The sequence below is a fragment of the Seriola lalandi genome, unplaced genomic scaffold (assembly GCF_002814215.2).
Source record: "Seriola lalandi dorsalis isolate HSWRI2012SDOR001 ecotype SW California unplaced genomic scaffold, Sedor1 jcf7180002054972, whole genome shotgun sequence".
Classification (NCBI taxonomy): domain Eukaryota; kingdom Metazoa; phylum Chordata; class Actinopteri; order Carangiformes; family Carangidae; genus Seriola; species Seriola lalandi.
Window position 1 is genome coordinate 6,563,595 of NW_019525660.1, and position 15,029 is coordinate 6,578,623.

Below are 15,029 nucleotides of genomic sequence, written 5' to 3' on the forward strand. Positions count from 1 at the left end.
AGGTCATTAGATGAGGAGCCTTGGAATCCTTCATCCCCCTGCAATCACTACCTACGGTTGTCCAAAAGTGTGTTTTGGTTAACTTGTCTTTTGTGTCTTGTTTTCGGATATTCACACTGGGAGAGAACAGGTGGAGTTATCTCACAATGATGGCAGATAACTCCATGTGTTCTCAGTGACCCTATAGACCTACTCAACTATAAGGAAACTCATATTTATTTGGCATTTGAATGAGAAATTAATTTAAAACTAGGTGTAGTCAAGTTAAAATGAATAATAGAATTTACAAATAAAATAAAATGTCTTTGTGGTTATTGTATGGCATAAACATTTTTATAGATTTTTGATTGTTCTCCAGTGCATTAAGTGCGTAAATGGGTGACCACCACAAGTCACCAGAACAACTTCAATTCACCAGGACATAGAGTGTATTGGATAATCAACCAGAAGGATGAAACCCCTTCCTCCAAAGATATTCCTTCGGCTGGTATTTTGATGATGATTGTGGAGAGGGCTGTCCAAAATCTTCCATAGGTGTTTAACTAGGTTGCGATCTGGTGAAAGTGAAGTTCACAGCATATGGCCTTGTGTAATAAACACCCCACCCTGCAAGATCAAACTTCTCTTTTCTCTGTTCTTTCCTATTTCTATTTGATTTAAATGTAGCCTACCTAACGTGCATTGATTGTTTGGAATAGTGACAGATAATAAGAATTTATACAATCCACTAAACTCAAACTGGATTACACCAGACCCAGTCTTGGCACAGTGGTACAGAACTGAATGGTATAATTTTCCTTACACAACACCAATATCAAACCATTGAGGCTCAGCATTATCTTTTTCTCATTTTTGTGACTTGTGCATGTTTGTAGCCTACACGTGTATATCTGTGTGGTTATGATTTGCTCTGTTTGTGGCAAATCGTTGTCTGCTATGATTTTGAATTTGTTGAGGTTAAATGTTTTTTATGAACTAAATTAAATGGATGTCTTATTGTCACTAAGGACTCTTTCTAAGTATAAGCTGTACTAACAATTCCTGAAAATCATTTTGCTCACTGAAATAACCCCTTGCACCAACTCATGTGGTCTTAACAAAAGTGGAGTGCATAAGATTTTATCAATATTATAAAAACACCCTACGTGCACCATTCTGACATTTCATCATTCCCAGGTCGTGCCCAACTTTGCCCGTTTAATTTTTTCTCCTCTTTCCTCAGACGCACTCGGGAGAGTCTTGGGGGCGCATTACAAAACTAATGGGTGGACCCAAAGGAGAATTTCCAGCCCCGTGATTTGCTAATCGGGGGCTGGTTCCCTTGTCATTCCCCTGTAATCGTGGCTCTGGTTTGTGGAGTTTGCCCAGCCCTCCTGTCCGTGGACGCACCAAGTGTACCGACTGCACTCTGTGCCTTTTGGTTAAAGCCCGATTACCTTCACTGTGAAGGCTGGGCACTGGGAAGGAAGATCGGGGGCCTCGTTGTGGCTGAGAGAAGAGGCTAAAACTCCTCACATATGGCTTTTTTGTAGGACAGTTTCCATCGTCATTTGGGATTGTGGAAGGGACGTCATAAAAAATCACCTGAAGTCGCCCAAACGTTTTATTCACTTGTGGGCGCCCGACCATGGAGATGCAAAGGTGGTCCACAAGGTGGAAAACGAAAAGGTGGCTTATGGATTCCACTGTAACCGCATTCATCACTTTAATCCTGGTTCTACAGGCTGATAATGTCAGAGCAGGTAAGAATATTAGGGACCAAACTTCTCTAATGAACTTTTTCTGGTCGAAAGGGGACGGAGCGGCGACCGGCTGGAAAACTCGGTAACTGATGATGGAGATTGGGGGATTAACTGATTTACCTGGACACAGCGTCATGTTTGCTTCATAGTCAATTATAAGTGTTTCCCCTGTAATTACATTAAGGCAAGAATTCTCCATATACCTGTATGATTGAGCCTCCAAACAAAAAACTTAGGTTCAGTAAAACTTCCCTGCTCACTACTGTGGTGAAATGGACGGTAAAACCCTGTTCCAGAGGCAACTTAGACTGTACATGCTCTCAGGGGTAATTGCTTGAGGTGCACACATTTGGTCGGCCAAAACACTGTATTCATTAACACAGAGTTTTACCGCGGGCTACTTTGACGCATGAATGGAAAGCGTCCGCCCCGAAGATGAAACACTTCGGTTAATGAAATTCATCCTAAGCCGCTGGTATGTGCTTACTGAGATCAGGACGACAGAGCAGCCATCCCCGCTTTTTAAGATTCTGTTAGGCTGAGAAGAAGCTCTTTGTTTGAACTGTGGTCCGCTAGGTGGATGTGGACACGGTTAGCAGGGTGGATTTCTTCAGCCAGATGGTACTGGACATTTGACGCTGGACTTAAGCTGGTGTACATGTTACTTACCACGATGTGGCTCCTATTAATATGATGATCTGATGTTTTTGTCGGTCAGAAGGAATGTTGTGTGATATTGAGTTTAGCTGTAAATTATGTATATTTTAAATGTTGACCTGGACCACTCAGAAAAGAAGAAGTCTCTTCATAATCCTACACCTGAAGTGGAGGAGTGTCCATAGATAGATTGATAGGTAAATGCGCAATTGAAGGTTGCTAGGCAGCAGCTTTAGTCTGATAATAAATATGTAGCTGTGAAGTACATTTATGCAAAGGCCTAAGTGGATCTCTAAGCTGTCAGTGCAGAGCGCAAAGCCCCTCTGTGTCTACAGGGGGCTAAGTGGTCAGGCAGGTTCACCCTATCTCCACAGTGCCCTGGTCCACACTGAAGCCCAAAATGCCCCCCCACCCCCTTCCCCCACTCCTCCCTCCCTGGTGCCCATCTCTTCCTCTCAACTTTGAGCTCAGTTGTTTGGTCAACGGCAGGACAGCGCTGTGTTGTGTGAGTGGTGGGAATGCTTCCCCTCTAAGTAGTGAGCAGTTATTTGATGATGGTCCTTGTTGCACTTCCCTATGATTTCAGAGCCTTCAAAGAGCAGGCCTGCATATGGGCCTACCCTGCAGCCATAATAGCCACAAGTCACAGGGTTCAGGATTACACAGGCCTCACATCTCATCCTATAGACAAATCTGTAAGGAGTAATTGTTGCACACAAATACAGGTGGAGGTTTAGCAAAAATCTTTTATCTCTAGAATGATGTTTTTGCAGGATGGAAATTGAGCCTTGTTTTTCAAAAATAAGATTTGAGAAGAAGTTTGAGTTTATGCTGTGGGTTTCGTAAAGTTTTGGCACATGGTGTTTAGATGTCTCAAGCCTTTTAACCAAAGTTAAAGCAAGAAATCACAAATAAGTTGTTAATGGAATTTCAAAGCAGTTGCAGTTTATAGTTCACAAATAAATTTATTTACTTTTTCACTTTTTATTCATGTATCCACTTCACATTCCACTTTTTACAGTTGTTTGATGCCAGGTAGGATTGCAAGCTGCTCAGAAGATACCAGACTGGAATCATACTTCAGATTGAAAATCTCACCTTTCCAAGCTCATCAACTCCTGCATCTTTTTTAATCTTAATCACTGTGCTGCAGGCTCTGTGTTCCAGGGTCTCAGTCAGTTTCTTCTGAGCTCTTTATGGCAGTCGGGGCTGTTTCTGCAGGGTGCCCTCTCCATCTAGCAGTGTACAGACACGTTTTCTCAGCCCCCGGGGCGCAGGCTCAGATGTGCATTCCAGCAGACAAAGCTAGCATTTTCTCCTCTTCCTAATATGCTCAACCAGGAACATCAGTTAATCAGCTGCGTGCCGGACCTTTGACTGCTGAAACTGTCACATATTTATAGTCACTGTTGGATCATTTGGAGATAAAGCTTTTCTGCTTCCATACAAAGCCACCACCTGTGTGACAGCAAAATTGTGCCTTAACTCCAAATTTAAACTCAAATTCAAACAAATTCTGAATGATAACAGTGGCTTTCAGGAGACCTCTTTTTCAATGACATGTTTGTATTTAGAGTTTTAAGCACTATGTGATGACATGCTCTGATATTCATGTGGAGGGAATACGGTAAAAACAGTAAATGAGAGTAAATACAAGGTTGGGGGTTGTGGGGGGAGGAGGGAGAGAAATGCTTTGAAAAACTGGGTAGGTCTCCATGAAGTTTCCTTGGAATGACACTAGTATAAAGCCGTCTTGTTTTAGCCGGCAGCATGGTGAAAGTTAAAAGAAGGAGTGGGGGGGGGGGTATGGAGAGAGAGAGAGAGAGACATTCTGGCTGAAGATATTATTAGAGTCTCAGGGAGCTGCAGGTGAAAAGGTCCTCCTCCGTTTACTAGCCAAATTCACCTTTCTGTAAAGATGTAAAGGTGGATGATGACACAGCAGGAGGGAGTTCATGATATCAGTGCACTCATGTTTTACACACTATGTGATCAAGGATGAGCTGAGGATGTATTTTGGCCCCTGTCCTCAAAATGGTGTTGCGTTATCTCTTGGAACACACTGGCTACATCACCTACGAACATGACGGAGATGATATCAAATTATTTGATCTATGTTTTATGGTAATATGTCATACTGCTCCTCCTCTTTAATGCTCCTGCAATTTGCATAATGATATTTGGATGATCCAGTAACTGAGCGATAGAGGCGGTCTTGACTATGTTTAGGGTTAGGTAGAATTTTCTCTCTCCTCCAGACTTAGGAAGGTCCGTCCTTCCACGCCACCTGAGTTCTGCTGGTAACTATTTGTCCTGTTTGCATAGCCCTGAGGGCAAAGTCACACCAGCTCATCACATGAACTCTTTTAAAACCTGTGCACACTCATTTGGCCACCTTAATGGATTGGCCAGTATTGACGTTTTCTCAGCACCTCTGTGCGAGGGTCGTAGCCTGGCCAAATTGCCACATCTGGAACATATGAGTCCTGGAGTTTGAACTGAAAGCAGCGCTGCTGGATCTCACAATGAGGTCCTCAGTTCACTCTCCAAAGTAAGTAGCTGGTTCAGCCTCACAACCTACAAAAAACGCCAAGTTGACTTTACTCTTCTGACGGAGCAACACTTTGCTGATGTCTTTGTATAATTTTGCTTAATGGGAAAGAGTTGGGTGCTGGGTTGACAGTGAGGCACTCAATTATTCTGAGCTGAGTTGAAGCAGATCAGCTCTCTATGCCTTCATTATGAAATGCATTGGTCTGAGTAGTGTCACCAAACAGAAGTTTAATCATAATTGCTTCTCCCTGCCACAGCTGGAATGTTGACCAGAGAGCAACATCAGACATTTTTTAAGACACCTTGTATCAAAATGTTAAAGAAACTTTTAGACCTCTACATGCCAACCAAAACAGTGGCTTTAGGGCCACCAGAAAAGACTTGCTGATGCTTTCAGACACCTTGGCATGATTATTTACCCTACTAAACTAGATTAGTGATACTGAACAGTCTGCCATTGTGTTGCCTGTATTAGTCAGATGTTGGTATGCTCTGTGGAGCGGAGTGAGCACTGATTTTATTTTAATATATGACACTGAAATGTAACAGAGGCTCAGTATACTGCAGCACTTTAGTCTCTCCCCAGTCATCTTCACCAAGCTAAGGTTTTATACTGACATGGGTCTCTATGCACAGCATCAGGCCACACAGGCTCCTTTATGTAAAGTGCATCAGAATGAAGAGAATGGAAAACCCAGAGAGTCTCTGGTGAGCCTTATCAAGGTAAACCTATCCAGGTGTTACAGAACTAGATCTCTGTTGGCACATTGTTCATTATACTCTTTGTTTGGCCTTGATGGAGACATTTGCTGTCAGATGAGCCCGTAGAGCTTCAGCATGGCAGCACTTCCTGTCTTATCTTGTGGGGGAATATTGTTGTGTAAAATATTATTTAACGTCAAACTATGTTTGATGTGACTTCCGGTAAGAATAGGGTATATAGTATCAATGACACTGAGACAAATGTGTCCTAGTGTCATTTTGATGACACAGGGAAACAACAATCAGTACTGTGATGGTCATGATGAGGAAAGCTGGGTTTCCCTGTCCTCTCTGACCTGCAATGAAATCAGTGCAATCATGTAATGTTGAGAGAGAAAGGTACCACCACACTTGACCATCAGAATTTGAATAGAAACCGAATTTTGCCTATTAATGCAACATTTATTCATATTTAATTTAATAAGAATCATACAGTGGCTCTGTTGCTGCCTGTGTTTATTTACCAGAACAGAATGAGGATACATAAATGTATTTAAATGTTGAAAGCCTACCACATAATCAACTGAATGAACTGATGTGCTGATCATGGTGATGAACCAAGCATACCTTTATCCAAATGTTGCCTACAGAATGCAGTACCATGGCCTAACTGATGTTTTTTTTTTGCTTCCTGAACAGAAGAACCAGTGGATGTCCTAAAAGTATTAGAATTTCAAAATTACCCCGAAGGAGTGACGAAAACATCAGGATTTTGCACAAACCGAAGAGCATCAAAGCCGGACTCAGCTTACAGAGTTGCCAAGCAGGTCCAGATCAGTGCCCCCACCACGCAGTTATTCCCTGGTAAGCGCAACCCCTTAGCCTAACCTAATGACTGCTATGATTGTTTTCGTGAAAGACTGAGCAAAACATACAGAACAAAAATCCAGCCTATACACACAAGGAACATAACATGTTTCCATAGCTCCAAGCTGGATGTACAATGCTGTTGTATTCTTGTATTCTCACACAGAGAACTTAATCGAGTATTCTTTGTAATTTTCTACACTACACTAAGCAAGGTTAAAAAGAAGAGATATAAAAGTGTTTACGAAATGACTTTAAGTCTCATCATTAGAGTGTTATTTACATCAGTGATATGGTGTGGCATTACAGTTGCATTAAAGTGAAATGGTAATATAAATATTAAATATAAATATTATATAATAGTACAGCTTTAACTAGTCAGTCATGTTGGGGGGTTCTCTGTCACAATAACTCTATTCATTCACCTTGTCCACTCTTCCTTCTTTTCAGGAGGTGTTTTTCCTGAGGACTTCTCCATCCTGACCACAGTGCGCCCCAAGTCCGGCCTCCAGTCCTTCTTGCTGTCAATTTACAACGAGCAGGGGGTCCAGCAGCTGGGCGTGGAAGTGGGACGCTCACCTGTCTTCCTGTATGAGGATCAGACTGGTAAACCAGCCCCAGAGGACTACCCCCTGTTCCCTACTCTCAACCTTGCTGACGGAAAGTACGTCAAATCTCAGACGTGCACTCATGTAGTCACATACTCAAACACACCCACGCACCCTCAGAGTCACAGTTGAAGCTGATTGAGAAGGAAAGGCTGCTGTAACACGCAGGGAGGGGAGTGAAGTCCTGGTAGGTGACTGATGGTCTGTGTTTGAAATGCTATAGGCACACAAAGGATCATACTACACTTTAATGTCATAGTACTTAAAACTTGACCAGCCCATTCAGGCCATGCCTCTTCGTAGCACTGAATGACATGATAGAAAGTCACCCAGCACATTCATGTATGTACATGTATATATATATATATATATATATATGTATTGTATTGTAGGTGATACAGTTACTGCAAGACAGATGTTCTGTCAGTAGTCTTCTAATTTGATCATATATTTTGCAATCAGTGATTGGATTACTGGAGTTAAACAATCATTCTTATGAGAGGTGGAGTGACTAAGCTAAAACATTCAAACAAGCCAACATTTTCTGATTTCCACTGACTCGTTCCTCTTGATAAAAGCAACAAAACAACCCAGATCTTCCCATTGTTGCACCACAGGTGCTCATCACCGGATTATCCATCTCATCAGGGGTCCGTGGGCACAGAGACAGGTCAGAGACAGGGAGACACTGGATTATTGGGGCACAGCAGGGACTGCTATGGGCAACCTGACCTCATCCATGAACTCACTGCCTCTGTTATTTTAGAGAGGGAGGAAAGGAAGGAGGGGAAAGAGGCAGTCTTAAACTTGCTTTTTACCCCTTTGGATTACCTCACCCAACCAGAATCAGTGCTCCTATCCTTTTAGCATAAACCTGATTATCTGCTCCCAGGTTCAGAAATCCCTGCATTCTCACCCAGAGCTTCAGCTTAGCTGACATGAGCCTGTGTGCAGGGGCAGAGGGGAATAAATAAACAGATAGGCAGCTGGGAAAATGCATCATTTGAAATAGTATTCTACAGTGTTTTACAGTGTTATTAATTTTTTTTTCACTTGATTTGTTTTTTGAACTTTTAAAGGAAGTCATAACCCGGTCACAATATTTTTCTGCCCTTAAATGGGTTTAAGATGAGATCTAGTGTGTTCAGTTATCACGATAGAAGGAAGCTTGGTAAATCCTTCAAAAATATCATGTCAGCAATAAATCTGCTTTATGTGCAGGTTGTAACAAAGAGAAAGCATTTACAGTCCCAGCCAGCTTTGTGTTAGTCTTGTTGGCTGTTTTGTCCAGTTTGTAGTTTTTGTGACCCACTCTCTATAGGGCAATGTTCTCTGTAGAGGATTTTTAACACTTCTTGGTCTGGATGCTGTCCAGCTTTAGCTCCTTGTCTAAATCTTCAGTGACCACAGTTCAGGCTTCGTACAGTCTGCAATCCCTGTGGATGTGTTCATTGTTACTAAGAACCATACGCCAAGCTTGAAAAGACAGGCACAATGATGACATTGATGGAGTGAAAAAGAGCATTATCCCTTTCTTTAAAGGGAATGGGAGGATTTCAAGTGAGCTGTTACAGTGTTCGTCTGTTATTTAAGCTCTTTAAAAATTTTTTGAAAAGATCCTTCACACATTTTCCTTTTAAAATACAATGTTATTCTTCTACTTCTGATCATAATGCACTTCAAAAGTTTGATATATTTTTTAAACCCATTGAAGTTAGCATTTGCTTTTCCGCCATATAAAGTGACAAGTAATCCTTCCTGCTGTATCGCTAAGCCCACCGGGTGTTGCATGCTTATTTTCCTCTAAGCTTTGTTCACTGCCTGCCCTGGAATGTGTCTCTATGATAGAGCTGTGTTCAAAGGAACTGGGCATTTTTCCTCCTCTGATATCAGCATTTACCATTCAGTGAAATGAATATGATATCAGATATACTGTACATCTGTACCTCTGATACACGCCTCTCATACTGCCATCTTGAGCTACAGTGGTGCCAGGTCTCATCTTCCACCTCAGAACAATGTTTTGACTGTGTGTCTCCTGCTCTGGCAAGGCAGGCCTTCCTGGATCCTGACACACACTTTCCACAATGTTCACCATGTCTGTCATGCCGAGTAACCCAGAAGGAGGATTAAGTTTGGAGTTTAATGAGTGTAATCCCGTGTTAAACAGGGCCAAAGTGTGGGGGCAAGAATGTGGTCCACTGCTGCCTGGTATGCAATAGTCCATAAGTGCAGTGGCAAACGGTCCAGAGGCGAGGGAGGTGTCAGACTCACGTGTGACCCTGATTAATCCTTTGCATCTATGGGTGTTGTTGATTGAAATATATCATTCATAACTACGTCGCTCATGTCTCTCAAGCATTTTCTTCTGTAATAAGCCCCGTCATGTGACAGAATCTTCTGAGTTTCTTTTACCGTGAAGTGTTTTGTCATGTATAAAAGGCGGATTATAATCCTATTAGAAGTGCTGATAAGGTTATGTTATGTTATGTTACTGTTACGTTATTAATTTTACTGACTTTTTATATGACATCAGGCTCTACTTTTAGTAATTATCCTACACCTGCAATGTAACCTGTACTTTGTTGTAAGTGTTATATTTCATTTAAATGCCTGAATTGCTGGAAACGATTTTAAATAGGATTAACTCTTCCAGCTCTGTGCCATTGTAGTAAAGTCCTTCTGATGCTCCACTGGATGAAAGGACAAACGTAATCTCTTAAACAGTCAAGGACTCCTCTTTGATTGCTCACCTCTCCTTGTTGTGTCCTTGACCAGGTGGCACCGTGTGGCTATCAGTGTGGAGAAGAAGACAGTCACTGTCATTGTAGACTGTAAGAAGAAGATCATCAAGCCTCTCCCCAGGAGTGACCATGCTTCCATCGACACCAATGGCATTACTGTGTTCGGCACCAGGATCCTGGATGAGGAGGTTTTCCAGGTAAAGTGTAAACTGTTTCTATGAGCAACGATGAGCTGCATACATTGCTTTTGCCACATTTATCAGAACTGTAAGAACACTGTAGCAATGTTTAATTATGTGTGACTGAAGTTTTGCCCAACAAGTAGTGTTGTTGTGAATTGAACTCATTATATATTATGCAATTTTCTTTTAGTGACCCTTTGACACTTTGTATACATCTCTTCATTCAAAATAATGGTATTTACTGTGTGTCCAGATTCCCTCTCTGCCAAATGTTGCTTCAAGTGCTTTGAGTTAGGTGGTTTAAGTCCCATCAAGGCAGCCTCAGCCCCCAGTGATGCTGTCAAAAAGGAATGTGGAGATGATAGAAACCAGAAAAAATCTGGAGGTCTTCAATTCTTTAGATTTTATGAGGACCTTCACCTAAATATCAAACACAGATCTGAGAAATCTGAGGCCTTTTATTTTGCTTCTGCTGCTGTAGTGTAGTTCGGTGATGGTGCAGAACGAGTTTTCAGCTTGTTTTGGACCTCCTGCTTGACCACATGAGTAACTTGGTCAGTGTGCTGTTGAGAAGCTCAGATTATATGTAGATGTCAGACAGGCGCATAGTATGGTTTCAAAATCACAGTCAACATAGTTTGGAAGCAAGCACTAAATACAGAGAGAAAAATGACTTCAGAGGTGTTTTTTTCTATTATTTGCTCTTACTGTGTCGTTAAATTGTTAAAGATTGTTTGTAAAAATGACATAATAGTGTTGGAAACTGGGGCACATGGAAACCTGATACTATGATTTGGATGTGTAGAAATGTTTCTCACCTCAGCAGCTCATCCGCGCATCAGTTGAGGTCCAGCTACTTATCCATTGACCCAAACGGTCCCAGCAGACACTGACAGTGGATATACAGTGATATGATGGTGTCTAGAATAACTGGGATGTTATTCAAAGGCATCCTTACCTGGTGGCTGCACTTTGTGATATGTTGTGATTTGGACTTAACCACGTGTAAGCAGTTAAATTTGGCCACCTTTTGTACAATACAATTGCTGGTTTGTTTGAGTTTTTATTTTGGTAACTACTTAGACATCTCAGGTGCTGTGGTGAAGTTTCTCTTTACCTTATAATTAGAGCTTGGTGCCACAGGAGCCACTTTTTCTGGCCACTGATGGAGCTTCACATTATTGAGGTTTACCAAAAATATAACTGGCCTTGTGGAAATGTTCTTTTGGATTAACCGATGGTCTACAAGTGAAGTGGTTGAAGTGACCTAGCAATTAATCGATTTCTAACTTGATGAGGCAGCCATATTGTTTTGGATTGACTGAGAGACGATACATCTAGTGCACTGAGCTAGAGTTTTTCAATCCCTGCTTTTGGCTAAAAAGTTGTCAGCTTTTACTGTCTGGCTGTTACTATCAAGTGGAAAGTGCAATAGCAGTTATGCTGTATTTTTCCTTTTCATTTCAATAAATATTAGACTTGCTCATGGTAGAGCAGGTCAGTTGGATTGAGGTGCCACAGATGCCCAAACCATTTACTGTGACTCCAGCAGAGTCAGCAACCATGATAGAAGAGACCTTGTTTGACAAAGATAAAACTATACTACAGTCACCCACTAGTTCTTCTACATTGTATGTGGTCAACACTGAAGTGAATCTGCTTTTAAAAGTTATGGCATGTAAACAGTGTTTTTTGGAAACATTGTTAAACTTGTGCTTGTTTTTTAATAGATTTTATCATAAGGCAAGTGGCATTTGGCAATTATTGAGTTTTAGTAATTTCTGTTATATGTAGTTCATATGCTGAAGGGAAAGTCTAGAATTCTCACTGTGTCGCCAAATACAGTGACAATAAAACCAAAGTTTAGACCCAGACTGTTTCCCAATACCAAATAACTGAGAAAATTAATAAAAATTCAAGTCTGCATCTTTCAGCCTCAAAATTTCAATTCATAAGGGGGACCCTCCCTCTGGGATTTGGGGTATTTTACCACCTCCTCATTCAGCAAGGCACAGTTCATCCAGAGGTGGATGCTGGCATAGCATGTAAATAATGACAGACAATGGCTGAATTGTCACAACACTGATGGTCTGTGGCTGGAATTTAAGGTCACTGAGAGGCTGCATGGGGGCTGTGTTTGCTTGTGAGAGAGTGCTGGTTTGCTTACAGGCAGCAGGAATGACTCTTCATTATTCTGATGCCATGTGTGAATGACTGTCGCTGCTGCTGTTGTTTTGAAGGTATACTTTTTTGGGCATGCCTTGTCATTGCCAAGGGGACAGAGGGTCCTGAATGTTTGGGGCCATTTTGTGTGTGTGTGCAATAATTTTTTTATTTTATACTTTTCTCTTGCTTTATTTGCCCCGTCTGACTTAGTGCTAGACTATGGCTATTTGGATTATGACACAGGCAGGTGTTTACTGATGAAGTTGAGTTAAATACAAAGATGGATATTATCATCATATATCAGACCAGATGAAAGAAATATCTGTAAAATTAAGAAAGAAGCACTGATTTTGCTTTTTTTTTTTTTTTAACCTCATACTATACTTCATCATACTATATCAGTATGATGTTACTTTTTTTTTTGTTCGATTGATTTTTAATTTTCACCATCAAGAAAATATTAAATCAGTTGGCAGGATGGATGTTGTCGATATCTGATTGTTGACTGAATGAGATTACTGTCTTTTCACTTAACAATGAAGATCCACCAACTCTTGTTTTTTAGCTGCAAAATTATAAACACATTTGCTTTCACATCTCCTGTCAGTTGTGATTATATTTCTGAGAGGACCTGAAACGAGCCCGTGTATGAAAGTCAGAGTTCGGCCAGTGGAAGTGCTGAAAATAGGAGCCATAAGTCAGCTAACAGGGTCGTCTCTGTGTGGTTTTTGGAACAGGTCTCCTGTCTGTTCTCTGTCCCTGCTCTCCTCAGAGATCCACAGGGACTGATGCATGCTGGGATATACAGGGGAAGGAAATACCTCGGCCTTGTGCATTCAAGCCTGTGGTTAGAATGAGAAAATAAATGTGTGCGTAAAGTCAGTTTTGCTGAGAGGTACATTATGCCCAGGAAATGTTGCACATGAGCAGGTTCTCTGTCAGACCTCCTCTTGTTATTTTGATTAGTCACTATATTTAATTTTATTGGAGTATGAATTATGTATAAGAAAAGTAGAGAAATGTAAGAAATATTGTAGATGGCGCTTAGTAGTGAGTATTAATTTACAGTTTTTATTCGCCGTCTGAACCACTTTGGTAGGTGAGCTTTTGATTTCTAAGAGAAGATTTAATAACAAGTTTAATAATAATAAAACATTACAACCCTTTGCTCCGTTATTCAAACTCTGACATTCGTTTTCACAAGTTGACCTGCATTTTTCATAAACGTCTATTCATGCCATACCTGCCCCAGGTTGGGGGGCGACCACCGTCGCAAAGGGATCTGGTTTAGATGAATGGGAGTCTTTCATTGCCCCGTCAGGCCTTCCTCATTTCCTCATCTCCTCCCCTCCCTGCATATCCCCTGCTCACCCCCCTCCTCCTCCCTCTCCACCCTCCCCATCCTGAGGCCTCCCTACCGTGCCAGAGCCATGAGAGTGTCTATTCATGCCTGGCTGACATTACCTGTCTGAATTGAGCACACATATACATACCTGCCCATTCCTTCTATTCCTGGGTAGAAAACACTCATCGGATCTCAGTTTGTCTCAGTTTGTCTCAGCTGAAGGACTCTGTGGTGCTGAGGTGTTGTATGTCATGTGGCAATATTGTGAGAAGATGCACCATTGGTTTTTGATGGAGTTTATTTAGCAGCTCGGCTAGCCTGGATTGCTAACGGTAAAAACAAAAACCAAACAAACAAAAAATATAATGTTTTTTTGCTTATTACAGATGGAACAAGACAATACATTTCCAGACTATTTTTTTTCCTTTTTACTGCCAACAGGATTTACATTGAAATAACATTCCACCCACTTTAAAGCTACCTTTTACAATAAACAAGTACTGTAACAATTATTCTGTACATTTTTATTAATTTCACTTACATCCAAGTTACTCTACTGTGGTTGAATCTGTCACTCCACTGCATTATAAATTGCTGTTGCTGTATTCAGAGCAGTGGCCTACTGTACTGTAAAAATGCCCTTTTGCCTTAGTCCTTCAGTGTCATGTTTTGTAGGCTCGACCCTACAGCTGTCCAGCGTGCAGGCCCCTTGTGCCTTTTCTTGGTTCTTCTCTGTTCAGAGCCACTGTACTGTATGTACTTTGGGGGAGTGGCTAATTGTTGTGTGGGGCTGTCTAATTACAGTTAGCAATGGTTGGAATAGAGGCATGTTCCCCCGGGCAAAGGTATGTCAAAGGGCCGGTGGTGACGACTACTTGTGTTTTGATTTGGCTGGCGGTGCCCTGCACTCAGCCTCTAATTGCAACATGACATAGGATTCAAGTAGAGAAAAGACACAAGAGCAAACCTAAACACTCACAACATGGATGTTGTCTTCATGCAGCTACTCTGGGGAAGTCAAACTCCCTGCACCACTTTAACCTTTGACCCCGTCCGTGTATATTTATATCCCATGGTGCTTTGCGGTCAGGATGAGGTCAAGGTGGTAGTGCATTTAGAAAAAGATGTTGTATGGCATTATGAGCTCTGTACAGTCAACCAGTGCTTTTATTTCCCTGGTTTTATTTCTCTGTTTGCAAAGCATCACTGAGCAGCACATACCATATCACATTTAGTCTTGATTAGCAAAAAAATTATAAAATATCTTCAGAAATCTCATACATAGTTTAATATCATACCATTACGTACATTCTTGTCTTGTTTTGTTGTTTTCACATTATTGCTGAATACCATCCTCAGTATGTTGAGAACTGTCATGCACTTGCATGTTTTTCAAATGTTAATGATACATTTAAACACTTCGAGTTCCACTCAAAGGTGAACACGACCAAGAATAACGGAAC

The 15,029-nt window shown here is 41.3% G+C and overlaps 1 protein-coding gene across 5 annotated transcripts in view; it reads left to right on the forward strand.

The window, feature by feature from the left end:
• Positions 1–1,367: 1,367 nt before the first annotated feature.
• The window catches only part of col11a1a (collagen, type XI, alpha 1a), an 80,014-nt gene continuing 66,352 nt past the window's right edge, over positions 1,368–15,029 (forward strand). For 3 of the 5 annotated variants that reach the window (XM_023397967.2, XM_023397965.2, XM_023397968.2), the window contains exons 1-4: positions 1,368–1,742; positions 6,354–6,518; positions 6,972–7,185; positions 9,908–10,070. In XM_023397967.2, the coding sequence (XP_023253735.1) occupies positions 1,628–1,742; positions 6,354–6,518; positions 6,972–7,185; positions 9,908–10,070 (657 nt within the window). In that variant the 5' untranslated portion in view covers positions 1,368–1,627. The remainder of the gene's footprint in view (positions 1,743–6,353; positions 6,519–6,971; positions 7,186–9,907; positions 10,071–15,029) is intronic. The other 2 variants (XM_023397970.2, XM_023397972.2) reach the window with 1 other exon arrangement.